The sequence below is a fragment of the Montipora capricornis genome, unplaced genomic scaffold, assembly GCF_036669925.1.
Source record: "Montipora capricornis isolate CH-2021 unplaced genomic scaffold, ASM3666992v2 scaffold_34, whole genome shotgun sequence".
Taxonomy (NCBI): domain Eukaryota; kingdom Metazoa; phylum Cnidaria; class Anthozoa; order Scleractinia; family Acroporidae; genus Montipora; species Montipora capricornis.
Window position 1 is genome coordinate 17,501 of NW_027180077.1, and position 19,620 is coordinate 37,120.

General features: G+C 39.9%; 2 protein-coding genes across 2 annotated transcripts in view; one reads left to right on the plus strand and one right to left on the minus strand.

Moving 5' to 3' along the window:
• The window catches only part of LOC138035254 (organic cation transporter protein-like), a 29,472-nt gene extending 13,726 nt beyond the window's left edge, over nucleotides 1-15,746 (minus strand). The window contains exons 1-6 of the mRNA XM_068882062.1: nucleotides 15,374-15,746; nucleotides 10,141-10,369; nucleotides 7,265-7,463; nucleotides 6,028-6,243; nucleotides 4,594-4,728; nucleotides 612-706 (exon numbers count right to left, since the gene is read on the minus strand). Of these exons, the coding sequence (XP_068738163.1) occupies nucleotides 612-706; nucleotides 4,594-4,728; nucleotides 6,028-6,243; nucleotides 7,265-7,463; nucleotides 10,141-10,369; nucleotides 15,374-15,661 (1,162 nt within the window). The 5' untranslated portion in view covers nucleotides 15,662-15,746. The remainder of the gene's footprint in view (nucleotides 1-611; nucleotides 707-4,593; nucleotides 4,729-6,027; nucleotides 6,244-7,264; nucleotides 7,464-10,140; nucleotides 10,370-15,373) is intronic.
• LOC138035253 (uncharacterized) lies at nucleotides 2,621-3,502 on the plus strand. The gene has a single exon (XM_068882061.1). The coding sequence runs from the start codon at nucleotides 2,621-2,623 to the stop codon at nucleotides 3,500-3,502; it is 882 nt and encodes a 293-aa protein (XP_068738162.1).
• Nucleotides 15,747-19,620: the final 3,874 nt, after the last annotated feature.

Consider the following 19,620-nt stretch of genomic DNA (forward strand, 5'->3'; position numbering starts at 1 on the left):
TGAAACAGTTACCAACACTAGATCATTCCACGAGACACTAGTCCCATTGTTTTGTTTTGCTTAGTTTTAGTAATATGCTGTAATTGTTGTTGTTTCACGGTGTAAATAAAATCACTTTAGGTTATAAAATATGCGTATTGATCGAGTGAAAATGATTGATGTAACGCAACAAATATTTATTTAAAATCACAACAAGCGTGAGCTTTACGTGATCCAAGGTCCAAATTAAGCGTGATGCGCGTGAGAAAATAGCGCTCTTTGCATTCCATACATTCTTAGTGGAAGACTCACGAATTGAGGAAAAATCGCGAGCCAGGGCTAAACTATACAACTGCCGCGCATGCGTTTGTAAAAGCAACGTTGAGATTACGATTGCGGGCTCCTCTTGTCACCCGCAATTATAAAATGATAAACAGAGAATCTATTAAAAATCAGGACCTGAAAGATTGATTCACGTATTGCTTTTGACGAAGAAGATTCTGACTGAAGCCTTTCGAAGATTTCTCGAATTCTTGTAAGATCATGATGAACGAAATTTATGAGCGGCGCGTAATGCATTCAGGATGGAAATGGCCCTTAATCAAGGCTGCTTAAAAGAGTAAAGAATTTACCTGTGTTTTCCAGATCCTGCTGGAACAAAACCGCGACGACTGAAGCAATACAGGAAACTACCACCCCAATAACAGTGGTTTTCTTGCGACCAATTCTGAAAAACGAAACGTTTCACGATTTATATCTCAAGACAAAACTAAAACTAAATCACTGAAGTTTTCAGCGATATCATTTATTTTTGCCACAGATCCACGGATATACATGCAGCTTACAGTTGGTGTTGACGTGAAAAAAAGGGACAATGCAAATAAACATAACAGAACCACGACCCCACGCGGCACCGAGGAGCAGAGTTTTGCAAGCTGAGCGATGAAGCCACGCCTGACGCGGGCTCTATGAGGTAAGAAAGCGAATCACTATGCCCCTGGGGGGGATACTGTTATATATGGGCTATATAAGTATGTGCCGCCGTGAAGGGTATGGTTTTCAAGCAGTTTACTCTAGCATAGGGTATATAAATCAGAGCATTTGGCCCGGTCTAGCATAGGGTATCATAAATCACGAAACTGACCAGTTGGTTGAAGATTTTGTCAAGACTAGGAAACCAGGAATTGCTACTCAAAAATATATAAAAAAAATGAAATCGGCAAGTTTACATTTTCGCGACTCAGCCTCAACAGCGTTGATAGATGACCATCATAAAACGCTACTGGCTATTATTAACTGTCAAAAATCGGGATTCAGACGGAAATCGGTGGTATTAATACTGGTTAAAACTTGCAAAGTTTTGTACAAGATATAACCTCGTCTACTTTGTTTAACTCACCTTCATCAGACCTAACTGAATTGTGTGACCAGTATAATAGTGACCTATCTACTATCTTGAATAAACATGCACCCTTGCGTACGAAGATAATCACAATCCGGTCCAAGGCTCCTTGGTATAATAACTACATCAGAGAACAGAAGAGAATCTGTCGTCGTCTTGAACGCAGTTGGCGCCATTCTCGTACTGAAACTGATCATCAAGCCTATATTAATCAGTGCACTGTCGTGAAACAATCCATCTACACCTCGAAAATGAATTATTCCTCTGATCTTATCAATGAAGCCGGTGTTGATAGCAAAGCTCTATTTCGCAATGTTGATTTCTGCCAACATGCTCGTCAGCTGCAGCATTAGCAAACAATTTCGCTGAATTCTTCGAAACTAAAATTAAAAATTATTGACATCCAAAATCAAATTAAAGTTCACTTGACTCCTGATCTCTTCTGCACCTGTGACTCACCTTCACTAAAATGCCAACTATTATATATATTATTATAGTAATTAATTTTTCACCTACATCTACTGGTGAATTGTCTAAGATTGCTCATAAGATCGTCTTAAAATCATGCATGTTAGACCCACTTCCTTCCGCACTGATGAAAGAATACTTTGAAATGTTTCTACCGAACCTTGTAAGATCGTTACCTTATCTCTGGAATCTGGTTATCTGCCTCCTTCTCTTAAAACTGCTGTCCTTACACCTCTACTCAAGAAACCTTCTTTAGATCACGAAATCTTTAAAAATTACAGACCGATCTCAAACCTTACAGTAGTCTCAAAAATCATTGAAAAAGTCGTGGCTGTGCGCTTACATGAGTACTTGCTAAGTAACCACCTTCACGAGCCACTACAGTCGGCCGACAAGCCTTTTCATAGCTGTGAAACTGCTCTTGTACGTGTGCACAATGATGTCATGCGTACTATTGATAATCGTCAGTGCGTTATACTTCTTCTTCTTGATCTGTCTGCTGCCATCGACACCGTCGCCCACGAAATCCTGCTTAATAGATGAAACTTTAAATTTGGAATCAGCGGAACTGCTCTCAACTGGTTTCAATCTTACCTTACTGGTCGCACTCAATCTGTTCTGATTAATGGGAATAAATCACAACCTCGTAACCTCAGTTGTGGAGTACCCCAAGGCTCTGTGCTTGGACCTATCCTCTATTTATTGTATACTGCACCATTAGGTGACTTATTTCGACACCATAACTTGCAATTTCACCTCTATGCTGACGATATGAAACTATACGTTTCCTTTTCAACAAATAATGACCTGAAACTGACTGAAGCTGTTGAACGTATCGAGTTATGCCTGACTGATTTGGACAAATGGATGAGTATCAACAAACTAAAATTGAAGAAAGAAAAAACTGAGCTCCTCCTTATTCACTCAAAATTTAGACTACAGCACTGCTTGCCGTCAATCTGCTTTGGTCAAGACACCGTCCAGCCTTCTCAAACTGCCAGGAATATTGGTGTCACTTTTGACAGTACCATGTCAATGCTGCCTCATATTAATACTGTATGTAAATCTGCATTCTATCACCTTCGTAATCTATCACGTATCAAAAAATTTATATCAACGGAAACTGCCAAAACACTTGTGCATGCCTTTATCTCATCCAAACTTGACCACTGCAACTCCCTTCTGTACAATCTTCCGAAATATGCTGTTAAAAAACTGCAGTATGTACAAAACGCCGCCGCACGCTTAATAACATTTTCCCCGAAATTCAACCATATTACTCCCACCTTGAAAGATCTACACTGGTTACCAATTAATGAACGCATAAAGTTTAAGATTTTAATTCTCACTTTCAAGGCTTTGCATGATTTGTCTCCCTCGTACATACAAGAACTGGTAAGTCTCTACCGTCCTTCAAGAACCCTCCGCTCATCTACATCGCTCCGTCTTAACCCTACCAGCTATAATTTGAAGTCTTATGGATCTAGAGCTTTCGCTGTCGCCTCGCCACAACTTTGGAGCGATCTACCAGAACACATAAAAAACTCTGAAATCTCCAGACTTTCAAAACACGACTTAAAACTTATTAATTCAAGGAAATTTTTATATAACTTTTTCGTTTATGAATTAATTTTTAATTTTAATTTTTCATGACTTGTAAAGCGCTTAGATCACGTCTGGATAGGCGCTATATAAGAAATGTTATTATTATTATTATTATTATTATTATTAAACAATTTATTGTCTTGATAAATGCGTACGTACGTGCTTGGCATTGCTGGACAAGTATAAATAAATCCTTTTTAACTAAGAAGTGATTGTGGTAAAAGGTTTTGTTTTGCCTTTGCTTTAGACTGTGCTAGTAGTGACCTCAGTTTCTGGAAAACAGCTACTCTAGGATAGGAGTGATTTGGGGAGTTTACTCTAGTATAGTGTAGCGAAATCCAGCTGAAACTAGCTTTGGTATAGGCTAAGGGTTCCAGGGTCCCAGCGGCACATCCCCACCCAGAAATTCTTGAAGTACCCCCCCCCCCCCCGGGACTATGCCCCATGATAACTATTTGAAATATATTTGCAGATTACGCCAAAGCTGCGAACAGTTTACTTTTTATCTGTTGTTCTCGTGACCGCGCACTCCACTTTTACACGCAGTATCACAAAACACATAACAGATTTGAAATAATTTTCAGCCCCCAGTTGTTCGATGGGTGGATAGCGCCATCCACTAGACAACTCAATTGGTTTTGCTAATGTTTATCCCCTGGATATAGTGATTTATTCCGTGGATAATGTTGTCCACCTTTTGAACAACCGAGGCCAGGACGAAAAGGGCCAAATATGATAGTTTTGCTCTTTTGTCTCATCATCTGGTGATTGTTTAGGTTAATGCTGGGAGACGTCCTTCAATCGATTTATGAACTGCACACGTCTTTCAATATAAAACCGTTAGGAAATCCAACTGGAGGAAGGTAGAACAATAATAGGCCATTTCCGAGTTCATGTCTGCCTCCTCTTCAAAGCGAGTCTAAGTGCGAAGGTTTTGTTATGAAAATTAGTTTTCATTCATATGTAAAGTAGAACTAATTACCATCACAAAAACTTCGCACTTAGACTCGCTTTGAAGAGGAGGCAGACATGAACGCGGAAATGGCCTATTGCCAGAGTTGAATTCGGGATCCGCTGGGATTTAAACCCACAGCATCCCAAACCCGTTCAGGCACGTCTGTTGGTTGCGTTTAACGTACTTTCGATTAAGAAATATGCAAGTCCAGTTAGCTGGAATCTCGACGAGGCTTGTCAAAAAGAACACCAAGTAACGATTTCCACCAAAGGTTCCGGAGCTGTACGACACAGCGTAATACACCAATGATATAACCAACCTAATAAAATGAGAAACAAAAACTTAACATGCGGCTACTTACTAACCGAGTTATTAAAGTCGAGTTATTAAACTGAGTCCTTGACTGACCGAGCGATAGCGAAGCCGAGGCTCAAACGGAAGTGATCACTTCACATCCGACAAGCGAGCAGTTGTCAGTTTAGTTTGTCGTTACCGCACAAGTCAGGCGAACCATATGCCCAAGAGTGAATTAGATAAGAGTGTTGATCTACCACTTTGCAGTCTTCCCACAGCACAGTCACAAATGGATTTATTTTTAGATACACTTTGCGCGCGAAACAAACAAACAAAGGGCCCCCAATTTTAACCAATCAGAAGAAGCTATGTCACGCGTGACACGATATGGTGTAACCACAGATCCAAGAATGTTTGAGAGCCGCAACATGAATTTGAGAGAAGAAAATGTTTAACTGACAATTTGAAGAGTCCTTACGAACGGAAAGCCACTTGCTAAATACTTTTTAAGAATAAAAGTGAGGGATGCTAAAGAACGACGTTTGACGGCTCCATGCCATCATTAGAGAGATTTAGCATCACGCGGCAAACGCCGGCTTGCCTTTTCACGTTTCACGTAAAATAGAAAGAAGGTTGTGACTTAAGCTTCGCGTGACTCACTCAGTATTTAGTTACTAAAATGAAAAAAACAAAACTCGGAGTCTTTTTAAACATTGTTTGTAGAAAAGACGCTACATAAAATGAAAATCCTTACCCGTCAAATTTTGAGAATTTCGATGAAGCTATTTTGTCGGTCAACAGAGGGTCAACGTGAGTTCATGAAGAAAATTGTGGTAAGGAGTCAGTTACGAACTATCTATCACCATGAAACCTATTTTTTCCTCCTTTGGCATATTAGAAAATGGTTTTGGGGTACTTTTTTCCGCAAACAACTTCTTATGTAGAAGAATCTTTTACGTGTACGGGAAACACGAAAATGCCTACTTTCACGTAGAAACTGCAAGCGACAGCCGGCAAACGTAGAAAATGGCGGGAAAATCATGCTCACGTGGTCACTTTTGTCGTTCGCTTAAACGCGATGCTAAATGGCAAATTCACGAACGCAGAATTTTGGAAACCCCTAGCTTATACAGTAAAAAGTACGTGTGAGCATCTCTAATGAATATAAGTCATTCTTTGATATCGCTCATTTTTATTCTCAGGCTTAATTGCTTTTCGAAAATTAAAGTTATCAAATATTTTTTGCGAAGCTATTACTCCTGAGCTACTGCCGTAGAGGTCAATGGTGAAATGTTCTATGACAAAAATGAAGAACGCTTCTTACCAACAAAACCAAGATATTAGGGTTCTTTTTGTCATGTTTAATGAAATGAAAAGGTCCCTGAAGTCCCCAGTTCTCTCCTCCAAGGTTGCCATTTTCTGGTCTAACTCTCCATCTGGCATTTCTTTTTTATTGAATGTTGCTACCCTTTGGAGCTCTTCCCAGGCTTCTTTGGGCTTATTATGCACTAATAGCCAGCGAGGGGACTCGGGTATAAACCTGATATAAAGGTAGAAAATAGGAAATGAGAGATGACTTGTATAACGCAATAAGAAAAATCCAATATAGTATACGGAGCGAAGTCACTGTGGGATAAATGGACTGGCCCCCCTTTTTTTTTAGAAGGCTGTGTAAATAAAGGTCAATAAAACGGAACAAATGGTGTTAATGAGGTAGAAATTAATACTAAACTACAAATAGTCCCGTTCCTTAAAATTCTGGAAGAACAAGACATGTGTATGTGTGTTGTGTACCCAAAGGGAGGGCAATTGGGTCAATTTTCGCTGGGTATGTGCCGCTGGCCTTTCAGAACCCTTACGCCTTTATAGTCCATTTTATGGTCATTTAAAGACTTTTTTTTTGCATTGGTAAATGCAATCGTAGTCACTTTCTGTTTATCGATAAACCTTACATAAAGCCTTTCAATTGTAATTTCAAAACGAAATGCAGTGACTAGTTAATGTTAAATCAACAACGCTACAGTTGTTTCTGTAACAACATTTTTAAGTCCCACTAGCCACAATTTCCTTACCACTAAATCCCGACAATATACGGCCCCATTCTAGTAACTCTGTCGAATTGAAAATGCAACCCCATTATAGTCAACCCATTCATGGAAATGAGACCCCATCCAGCTTCACATCCCCACCCCCAACCTAAACTTATTTCTCGACCTAAAATTGTCTAACATGCCTAGCATTTTTAACCCTATGGCACTGAACCATTATTTCCTTAGGTAGTAAATGGACTGAAATTATAAAAAAATGTGTGTGTGTAATCGTGAGCAAAAATAAAGTTGTTGTTGTTGTTAACCAATCACAACGCGCGTCAAAAGGGTAGTTCACTCATCGTTGTTGCTCACAATGAACTAGCGCAGAATTTTCAAAATTATTTAGCGTAAAATAAAATGAACTGCATAGTAACGTACGATCCTCAACTAAACGTTACTGTTGATGATCCTCATCTCAAATTTATGGGATTTCTTACTCACCACCAAAAGAATCTCTTATTTATTACGTACCACCAAAAGAATATCTGCAAGAGACCTGGAACAGCTCCGGCGATGGATAGTGTGCGCCAGTCCCTTATGAGGTAACCAAACAATGACAGAAGCATCAGCGATAATGCAAAGAAATACCATAGCGAAGTTCCAACCACGTGACGATGACGTTTGCCTACATATTCCACGAGCAACACGAACATAGACAGAGACGAAGAACCTGTTAAAAAAAAAAAGAACAGAGAAAAATAAGAAGTTATTTCCTTGAATATATTTTTTGTCCATAAGCAAACTGTGAGTTTTCCGTGTAACACCGCGAGAGGAAAGAGCTCTTTGCGCCTCCCACAGATGGGGAACGGAATCAACTCAAGAAATCGAGGTCATCATAGGTTGATTGGGTAGACCAATTAACATGATTTCATTAGTCTTGGGAAGGATACATACGAAAGAAAAAAAAAACATTTCTGTGTTTTTAACTTTGAAATATTTTCGGCTTTTAGCCTTTCCAATAGCCTGATCTTGAAAAGGGGGCTAGACACGAAAAACATATGTTTGAATGGTGGCCACAAGCGCATTAAGATTTTTTTGAAATGAACGTTACTTCTAATAAGCAGCCGTAACGAAAGGAACGGTTCTCTCCGCAGTTCAAACTTTTGTCTTTCATACATAGCCCCCCAAATTTTCCATCCCCTATGTTTTTATTAGGAACTCAGAACGTTTGTGACCACACCCCAGTTTGCTTATTAACTCAATGCGTAGAGCACAGCACCGTTATCGTATAGGTTATGGAGTTCAAAGCGCGTTCCAGCCTAACTTTTTCAGGCTCTTTTCTTTCGTTCTTGCGAAATTAACGTTTATAACGGCGATGATCACAACAATATTATATCAATTTTGCTAAAACAAAATTCAACTTAAGCATAGTATGACTTGCAAATGCAAATGGAATGGGCAGACTACTTCAAGGGTGATGGACTTTCATGGGAACCATGATGTCAGGTATCTGCGGATGAGGATTCAGGCATTGTTGGAATAAAAGCTGATTACTTCTTAAAGGATTCGAGCTTGTTACCTGTCGAATTGAAATTCTCCACGAGAGTGATAATAATTAATTAATGTTATTAAATTTCCAATCTAGGTTGGTTCACTCAATCTCGGTTATCAGCCCATATACCTTAGTTTGACCCTATATGGTAAATGATTGCGCTAAGCGTTGCCAAGCTAACAGTTTTTTTCGCCGGAAAGCAAAAATTCTCTCTGAATAAAGAAAAAAAAACGTTCTTTTGCGGAAAGCTCGGATCAATTCCGGCGTTTGGAAGTACGCGAAAAGGTAAGAAATGTTTTTGTGATAAGCCTGCGTCTGTCTGACCACAAGGTATTACACAACATCGCATCTTCATCAAGTTTGTTTGATTTCGCTCGGATTTTCTCGCTTTTTTCGCTCGTACTTCGTACATTTTAAACTTTTGGAGTTTAAGGAATTTAATAAAACAATTATTTCATTCTCGCCTGTTGGATATGAGAATGGTTCTAGCCAACTCATATCCAACGCGCGCTCATGGAATAATTGTTAAATGTTAGAAATCAGTCATGGAACGTAGACTGAAATGTCGCATGAATCCGGACACATGACAATGATGACTGTAATGCTTGTAGAATGAAATTGAGATACAAATTAAAAGGGGGCGGGGGGAACATTAATGGGGGGAGGGGAGCACTTAATGACTGGCCCCAAGGGAAACAGTGAGTTTTGTTTCTCCGAGACCCTCAATGTTCCCCGAGGTGAAGCCGAGGGAAACATTGAGGTCGAGGGGAAACAAAACTCACTGTTTCCCGAGGGGCGAGACATTAAGTGTTTTGTTATACCTCCCAACTCAAAATAGAACAATACACAGATAAAAATTATTTGCTTGACGTCGGCTGGCGTACAGATTTGCCGCCGTTTCAAAGGTGCACGACCTGATCACGTGTGAGTCGAAAGTTCAAGTTGTTGTTGCCCTAGGGCGTCATGAAGTTTTGTTCGCCCTAGGGCGTCATGAAGTTTTGACCAATGACACGTGACACGTTCTCCTCCAATCAGAAAACGTATTTGAGTTGGGAGGTATAACAAAGGTTGTTAATCCATTGACTCCTGAAACGTATCCCACTGACAAGTAAAATCGTCTGGTGTTAGACAGAGTAGAATATATTAAGTCTCACTCCTAGAAGTCAATAGGTTGAATAGGACACAGCTTTGGAGTGGGTTTAGAGGCTGTTAACCCATTGACGAGTAAAATCGTCAGGCCTTGGACAGAGTTAAATCTATATTTAGCTTCACTCCCAGGAGTCAATGGTTTAACTAAGAATCGCAAAATGTTCATTTTCGTTACGTGTCACCATCATACTATCTATAAATCATTTTTAATAAATAAGAGTGAGGTGGAGAACGGGGAAGGAAACACTTGCAAACAAACCTGTGAATTTTGAAAACCTTTCCTCCTTCCCCTTCCCTCCCCCCCCCCCCCCACCCCTGTGCCACGCTAGGGTGGGGTCGTAGGTTAAGGTCTAGTATTAAGGTCTAGTAACAAATTTTTACTTGCGGTTCCTCGGTCCAATCAAAAGACTTATGGGGATAGGGCATTTTCTATTGTTGCTCCACGACTTTGGAATGCCCTTCCCAATGTAATTGGGCGTAGTATTTTCCTTAGCATTTCTAAAAGAAATTTAAAGACATATCCTTTTAGACAGACATACTCAAAAAGGTGCACACCGAGGGCTTCAAGTTTATCAGTAACTGTTACCCTCGTAAAAATAAAAACCTCAACCTTTACCTTTATTGTTATTACAAACTAATGCCACCTGTTTCCTTCACCCGTCTGGAAAAGAATGTCAATCTCCAATTGCAAATATGTGCAACTCACCAACACAAACGCCGATTAAACATCTGATTGCCACATACAGCCAATATACCCGAACAAAAGACGCACCCAGTGCCAGGACATTGCATAACACAGAAAGGAAGTAGACAATAGGTTTGCGACCGAACTTGTCTGATAAAACGCCTCCGACAAGCACACCAATCATGTAGCCAAGAAACATAATGGATTTATTCAAGACGGAGAAAGCAGATGCCTTGCAAACCAGGTCAAACTGAAAAGAACATATGAAGTACTAGTAAATGATTTTTTTGAGAACGAAAATGTAAAATGTATTTTCAATAAGCAATTGAAATGTGCAGGAGCACGAGAGCAGCACCAACGTTTTCAGTGGGTTATTATTATATAGATACTGATGAAATACTAGGATTTTCCTTTTTCGAAAAAATATAATCTTAACCACGCGCAGTGAAGATTTATTTTTTTATTATTTAGACAGGAGTGACTTACCGGGAAATATAGCACTCGTAGAATCAATACGACCACCAAGTGACGTATTTTTCGCATGTAACACATGTAGCAATGACGTCACGATTCCCGCCTTTTTTATTTTCGTTAATACCCAATATTTGCATTAAAGCTTGCTTTTCAATCTCTGCAATGTATATTTATTGTCCATATGATAAAAAGAAAATTACACGTTAGCTCGAGGATATGAATTTTATGTTCTCTTTCGTTTGCCACTCAAACAACGTGTAATACCCTCTACATCGTTCACATAGGAGGATATAGGGGTCGTCATGGTAACTAACACGCTTAGCCAATAAAAAGCGGGCTTCCTCTTCCCATACTACAACGTCATTTTTCTGTTCTCCCAACGTCAGTGGTTTCATAGCTCAGTTGGTTAGACTGTCGCACCGGTATCGCGAGGTCAAGGGTTCAAACACCGTTGAAGTCCTGAATTTTTCAGTCTTCTATACTCAGTTGCTAAAATTGCGTCCATGACTGCGAGGATCATAGCTTTACTTGATTAATATTTTATGACTCAATTTGACATTATCATGACTTGTTTATCATAACTTTCATGTCTAGTTTCATGTTACACAACTTGCATGTTTTAGCTGTTGATAACCAATTTTTCATCATTTTGAAAATGACATGTTGTTTTTAATCTGGACCTTTCATCAGTATCTATATATAAAAAACATAACTTTGCATGGCCGCTTGGTGATGCCAATTTTATCTTCTCGTGCTGATAGTATCTCGCACTCGTTCGCTGCGCTCACTTGTGGGAGATACTAAAGAGCCTTAGATTCTCGGACGAGGACGAGAACGAGCACGAAATTTAACTGCCCGTTTTTAGCGAAAATAGTTAACTGGTCCTGTCTTAAGGACGGTGCCTACTGATTCAAAGGAAGTTTTGCCCCGGTTTAGGAAACGTAGATCTTAACAAGTGTTATTGAAATCCAAAAAAAAAAAAAATTGGGGGGCGCCACGCATTTTTCAAAGATAATTGATGAATGATATTCGTAAAAGGCTTTAAAATACAAAGCTAATTATGGCGTTCTTTCTCAAATTGAAGCTTAATTATCTCTCAAAAATGCATGGTTATCCCCATTTTTCTTTTTGGATACCAGGAGTACTTACTAAGATCTACTTTCTCCGGATAGTTTTAAACCGCGCAAAGATATCTCTGTATTAGTAAGCATCACCGATAGGAAACCCGAGTATCTCGAGATGCGCAGAACGTATGCGCAATAACAATAGTAGGAACCATCCTTAAATAGCTTTAAATAGTGGTGCACGCGGCTCTTCGTGGAAGCCATGTAAAAAGAAATTACCCGGCATATCATTTTCATTTCATTAAAGGATCCAACTCTAAGAAGAGGATTGGTGGATATGAATGCAATTCTTATAAAACAATACTGTCAAGGACATCCCAGTCGTGCTTGCAATTGACTTCATTATGGTAATTTGACCAGGATCAAAACTGAGTTATCTATACAAGATGCATATCTTTTCCCTAAAACATGGACTAGATTTAAACTTTCCTTTTAATGCATGCTAGCTCTTCCGCGCTGTTACGGTGTTCGACCTAACTAGAAGCCACTACAAGGCTTTTCGTTTTCCCTTTTCTTTTGCCTCAGGTAGTTAAGGGACCTATCACAATAGCACGGTACAAATTCAGAGAACGATTAAATTGACCTATGTCAATAGAAAAACCATTGGAACTTAATTTCAGCTGCTTACTCGGAGCGAGACAGCCTGCAGAAACTCCTTTTTCCCTGTTGTAAAGCGTGACTCCTCCACCTAGAAAAATGACGAATCATACGCATATACGCATATACGAGTGCAGCAAGAGAGAGTCTGGTTGCACTCACGGTCAACATATCCGAATGGAAAATGATCTTTCTCAACACAAATACTCTGGGTCTGTTCTCGATCTTCCAGGAGCTTCACTCTATACTGGGCGCAATAAGTGTCACAACTTTCTTGATAAAAAAAATTTAAATGCATTCGATCAGTGTCTAAATTAAAGAGAAAATGCTGTGAAAAGTGCTGTTGGATTACGACTTCGTTCACAGTACATATATCATGGCCTCCTTCTGCCTTGCAGGCAATGGATCATTGGTATTGGCACTTAGGCTCGTGACTGCGATTCACGATTCTGGAGCTGCAAGGCCTGTGGCAGTGTGAAAACTGCCTAAATTATCGCGTTCGACGCGTGGAAGCGTTCTTCCTCTGTCTCCTCTCCACCCAGGTCCTCATCCTCCCTACCTCTGCCCGTTTGCAGCCCGTCTTTACAGCTACTCTCGACTTAATACGGTCGTTAGCCAGCCATTCCGAGTTACCGACACTGATTTGGCTGCCTTCATGTCTCGTTTGCAGACGTCTTTGTAGCGAAGAAGCGGCCGCCCTGTCGATCGTTTGCCTTGGGCCAGCTGTCCACAGAGTAGGTCTTTTGGAAGGCACTCGGGGCCCATGGCCTAGCCAACGGCGTAGTCTGCGGTCTGAGAGGAGGCCATGGTACTGGATAGATGGCAGTTCTGCAGTTTCAAGTACTTCTTGGTTGGTGATTTTATCCTTCCAGGTGATCTCAAGAATTTTGCGGAGGAATCTGAAGTGGAAGTGTGTTAAGTCTAGCTTCTTGTCTCGTGTAGGTAGGCCATGTCTCTCTCACATACAACAGGGTGCAGAGGACACATACAGAGCATTCAAGTCACTATCCAGGGACAGATCGGAGGTGATTGTTGAGCCAAGGTACTTGAAGGCGTCCACAGAGTTGAGTGCTTGGTTGCTGATCAGGATGGTCGGCTCAGCATGGGTCCCCATTGTCAGTACCTCAGTCTTTTTGATAATGCTAAGGCTAAAGTCCTGGCAGGCAGTCGCGAAGCGGTCTATGATCGCTTGTTGTCCGCTCTCTGTGTGACTGACTGTCTTCACTTTGCTCTTAGCGCGGAGACGAGTCAAGTTCAGTAGCTTTCCGTAGTGGCGTGTACGGTGGAGGAGGCTGCCCTCACTGCAGAACTGGAAGGCGCGTTGGAGGAGGAGAGAAAAGCAAATACCAAACAGGGTGGGTGTCCACACGCATCCTTGCCTCTTGCCACTGCGAAGTTTGAACGGGCGAAATCAAGAGTCCTCTTGACGAAATATCTTAACTAAAAGAAACATACACACAAACGAGACGCTATATCAACTTTATTTATCGTCGAATTTAGGAGTATTGCTTTCCGTGGTAATTTTAGGCCTTTCTGGACCCTTCTGGGCTATCATAATTTCGAATTCTTAGCATATTCGAAAATCTCCACCCTGAAAAGCGGGTTGAAAAAGTTGAGGATTCGCCAGCCGGATTCGCCAATATGTCTGGACGAAAGGTGATTTCGCAAAGAAAAAGTTGCAGGAAAAAGAATATACGGATAGGTGTAAAAGGGACCTTACAAATATTCGGACACCCTAATGACTTAAGTTAGTGTTGGAGTTCTCGGGAGATCCAATACAATGTGATTGGTTGTCATGATGACGAAAACAAAAGAATAATCTGGTTCCGATCAGTAAACGATAAAGCCTTGAAATGCTCAAAACAGACAATTTACAACTGCTAGTGAATGACATGCATAGGAATGCTACCTTGAGGGGTATGAAATTAAACCCTATAAGAAGTGTAAGATCATTACAAGCCTAGCTATAGTAATCCTTGTTCCAGAATTAGGTCCTACTTGCTTAGAACAAGTAGTAAGTTGATTACAAACTACTGGGTGTTTATATCTTCAATAAACCTTACGTGGGATATGCCCACTGCAATTATATTGTTAAAAAAGCAAACAAAAGATTGTATGCAATCAGGGTACTCAAGAAATGTGGTCTTTCCTGTACGGATTTTACACAGGTATGTTTTTCTATCATAAGATCTATCTTGGAATATGCTTCAAGTTCTCCTGTTGGGGCAGCCCTTCCCCTTTTCCTTTCTGATCTCATAGAATCAGTTCAAAAGAGAGCCCTATTATTTACCCTTAGTCAAGTTATGAAGAGGCCCTTATTGCATCCAAATTCTAGACGAGAGGAGTTTTGTATTAGATTCATGAAAACGATACATGACCTCTTCCCCCTCGAGTAATCTGTTGCGTAACACTAATCATAATCATGAATAAAATCTCAGGTCTGGGAATAGTCCGGTGGAAAAGTTAGTTGCCAATACTAAGCGCTTTAATAACTTCATAACTATCCGCCTGTAGAATCATTAGAAGTAGTTTAAACTGATGCCAATCGCTTAAATGCCAATATCATATTATTGATATTCGTTTGTTATTTATTTACTCTATTTAATATTTTTGTTTGTTTCCTGCTGACATCCTTGTAATTCAGCTGCAAAAATGCTGCCAGAGGATTGAATAAACGATTATCATTATTGTTATGATGAAATGGTATATGAAATGAATCATATATGAAATGCGGATATGAAATCAAGTGAAGCTATGATCTTCGCAGTTATGAGAGCAATTTTTGCAATTGCGTAGAGAAGCCTGAAAAATTCAGGACTTCAACGGGGTTTGAACCCGTGACCCCGCGATTCCGGTGCGACGCTCTAACCTGCCAACGTCAGTGGCTTCATAGCTCAGTTGGTTAGAGCGTCGCACCGGAATCGCGAGGTCACGGGTCCAAACCCCGTTGAAGTCCTGAATTTTTCAGGCTTCTCTACGCAATTGCAAAAATTGCTCTCATAACTGCGAAGATCATGGCTTCACTTGATTATTGTTATCTTATTAATTCTCGGCCTCACCTCGGTCACGACAGAATTCAGTTCCCTTGTGTCAAACTCCCACTGATCTCGTGGAATCGAACAGCGATAATTGTAACTGTCGTCTCCTGGTTTGAAGATTCCTGTGATGTTGCACACAGTACTGTTATCTTTGCAACGCCATGGCGGCTCAACGCTCAAAAATGTTGGAATCATAATCTGGAATGCGTCACCAAATATCTTCATAAAGCCAAAGACGAAAAGAAGTCTGTACTGATACCGTTGCAAGCTGCCAATCTCTTCCATTACATCATCCACTGAAAGAGCCATGATTTAGCTGCAAATAGACCTTATAATAAACCAAGCGTAGACGTAATTGCAACTCGTTTTTATTGTGTGGTGTTAATGTGTAATCGCTTATCTATATACAGGTAATATGATATGAGAATGACTAAATTAATCAATCAACTGTCACTGTACAAACAAAACGAAAGAGTCTCAAGTTCCATATGTATTAGGAACTTGAGTTTAAGCTTCAATTACGCGAGCAAACGTTTTCTACTCTCCCCCAATGAAAAGAAACGAAGTCAGGCTCTTTTTAGAGCGAAGGGCAAAGAAAGCTCTTGGTTAGAAACCCCGTCAAGCACGTCGGCTCATTACAAGCTCTCGTTTGATTGGGATCGCTGTCGGATGCAGTATACGCATTGTTCCAAAGAGGGCATGTACTGAACCCTGAAACACCGAAACGAAACCACCGGATTCAAACCACCGAAATAACCGGAACCGCTGAAACTATCGAAACACCGGACAATCTCCTACCCAGAGTTCAGCGGGTGAGCGCCCGGACAGACTCTGGGATAATGGACTCCATTTTCCCAGAAAACGTTGGTTCCGGTCTTATTGCGCATGCTTGAGTTTAAACGGAAACAGCATTCTCGACCCCAGTGCTTACGCTGCTTTTCTTTAAACTCAAACATGCGCAATAAGACCGGAACCCACGTTTTCTGGGAAAATGGAGTCCATTATCCCAGAGTCTTTCCGGGCACTCACCCGCTGACCAAAAAGCCCGAAGACTCTGGGTACGAGATTGAACACCGGAACGAAACCATTGAAACACCGAAACGAAACCAACGAAACAATCCAGACACGGAACGAAACCACCGGAACGCTCGAAACAGCTCTAAAATTTCGAACAAAACCATCGCAACAGAGTCAATAACACCACCGAGACTCGACGTCCCGACGGATTGTCGTTCACAGTTTCTCTTTTTTTTTTTCCTTTTTTAAAATTGTGATTCACACTACTTACAACACTGGTACATCTACTTACACAATTTCCATTACATTAGCATCAAAACTATTTAACAATTGAATCACTTACGCACTACTTACAATACAATGCAATTACAATTACAGGTAAGTATTGTAATTGTGTCATTGTAAGTAGCACTCTGCTAAACAATATGATTACTCAATAACTTGCGATACCAATTTGTACACTACTTACAAAATAATACGATTACAGATCCTAATTATATTCATATTCTTACATCAAAACGATAAGCAACTAGATAAAAGGTGCATGCATATTAAAAAAAAATTAAATTAAAAAAAGTAATAAAACAAGAAGGGCATAAAAAATTATATTGGAGTGAGTACCCATTTCTTTTCAAAGAAGTTGTTTTTGTTGATATTTTTTTCAGTTTCATATTTAATCTTAAGTTTCGATTGCAGTCCTTGAATTTTAGGAAGTGTTTGGCTTCTTCTGCAGTCCCACAAAAATAATTTTCCAATTACTATGAAATAGTTTAATAAATTTGATAAAAGGCATTGTTTTGATAAAACTCCAAATAAAACGTTTTGCGCAGAAAGATGGATTGGCTGATTCGATAGAAGGTACCAGTACGATTCGAAATCAGTCCAGAACGTTTTGGAGCGAGGTTCACCATTATAAAAAGTACACGCATCATTAATTATTCTAAATCCAATTTTGCATAGTTTGCTGTTAGTGTAAAGAATAGAATTAATTACTTTGTATTGGAAGGCCTTAACATATGGCTCAAGTGCAACCAAATGTGGTAACGAGAAGATTTCTTTAAATTGTTGGGTTGAAAAGTAAGCTCTTTCATCGCAAAATGAACTTCATGGCCCAGCTGTTCAAAAGCCGATTAACGCTAATCGCAGATTAAAAATTAACCAAGGAGTTTATTTCTCTACTCCCAAATGCTGTTCCACGCTGATATTCGGCAAGACTTAAACATTAGAGGAAGTCAATCTTGAAAAACAAAAATAAGCCAAAGAAAGTTTCACCAAAAAGTTGAAAAAATGAAACCAAAGTTCACGCTAATCCTGGATTAGGTTAACCGGCTTTCGAACAACCTTGGCCCAGGGCCCGGTTGTTCAAAAGCCGATTAACGTTAATCCCAGATTAAAAATTTACCAAGGAGTTTATTTCTCTACTCCCAAATGCTGCTCAACGCTGATATTCGGCAAAACATTACATTACAAGAAGGCAATCTTGAAAAACATAAATAAGCAAAAGAAATTTTCACCGAATTGTTAAAAACATGAAACCAAAGTTTATGCTAATCCTGGATTAAGTTAATCTGCTTTCGAACAACTGGGCCCAGATGTTTTCGTCGATTACCCGTTTCTTACAATATTCCATGTTCTTGGCCTTTTTCATTGAACGATTGCGAATTATTTTTTTGTTGCATGACAGTGACAATGAAACGATCGATTGTTAAATGTTTCAGTGTGCATGGAAATTCCCCGGGGAACATTCTTAATTGCATTGATTTAATTTTCTATCGGATAGGCCCAGTTAATGTTGAAGTTATAGAAAGCGCTTATGTTGTTATCATGGGTGGAACCTTAAGTTATTGTTTTATATTATTTCGCATTGGTCAAGAATTAGAAAGGAATGCAAGGTCAATTATTGGAAACATTTGGTCAATGACTAGAATTGATCAAGAAGTTACAGTCGATCTTTGAGAATTGTGAGAATTTATTTAAGGAGCAAAAACAAGGTTTAATTTTGTTATGTTTCAACAAAACAGTTCTGTTCTGTGAGACTGTTTTCGCAGCAGTGGATAATAACATTTGTTCCTGGTTGAAGAAATTAATTTTACAAGCACAAAGAATGCAGCTTTGATTAGTAGACACTGAAGTTGATCTTGAAAACTTAATTCACTGTCTTGCAAATACTGTGAATATTTACATGCAAGGAAACCACTTTAGGTCAGTTTGAAACTTTACTTTTTCATTATTTTGTAACTTAAGACTGGTTCACATTTGACATACGTCATGAGAATTTGTTGGTGTGAACTGGGAAAACATACGAATGTCAGGAATACGAAAATTGCATATGTTCAATATTCTTCAGCTTTTGCTCTCTGAGTTCATACTTACAATTCTTACTCTTGTAATGCTTCCAGGCTTATGACCGCTTATGTGTAGTGTAGCTCTAATTTTAATTCTAATATCTACTTTTCAGTTCTGTTCACTTTGAATGAAAGGGATTATAATAATTTATTATTTATTTGTGTACAGTGGTGGCCATACAGCAAACCTGTGTACATACATTACCATAATATTCCAAACTCTGCTCACAGTGTACAAAGAAAACACCAATTAACCAATGCTACAAATTCTCAGTCTAAAATTATGAAGACGCAGACCAATGTTATGCACACAACATCACCAAATCCAACAAGAAAAGCATGCAACACCCTTTACAAATTCATACTGGGACTGGGACCTAATGGCGGCCGTTAAAAAGGGTGTCCTGTCATAAAGTACTTGGTCTAACATTGTGCGACACTCTCAAGTGGAACGAGAACACCAATGAAATTATTACCAAGGCGTCAAAGCGCTTTCACATCTTAAGGGTTTTGAAGCGCTCTGGGGTCCCCTCTATGGACCTCATTTGAGTTTGTAACGCCTTGGTTTGCTCCGTCCTCAAGTATTCCTGCGTCGTCTGGCGACAAGTCTCCCGCGTTATCTAGTAGACCAGATTGAAAGGATACAGAAGAGGGCCATGCGTATCCTATTCCCCGGCCTAAAATATGAACAGGCCCTCCCACAGGCTAACGTGACAAGTCTTGAAATGAGGCGTGACCATCTCTGCCAGAGGGTTTAGCAAAACATCAGTGTCGACCCGGAATGCCAGCTGCACCGCCTTCTCCCCCCTATGCGTACGCGGCGCCACTCGCATCACTTAAGGAACAGCAATACTTCTAGCCGCTTTAAATTTAGGACAAGCCAGTTTGGTAAGAGTTTTTTTCCGG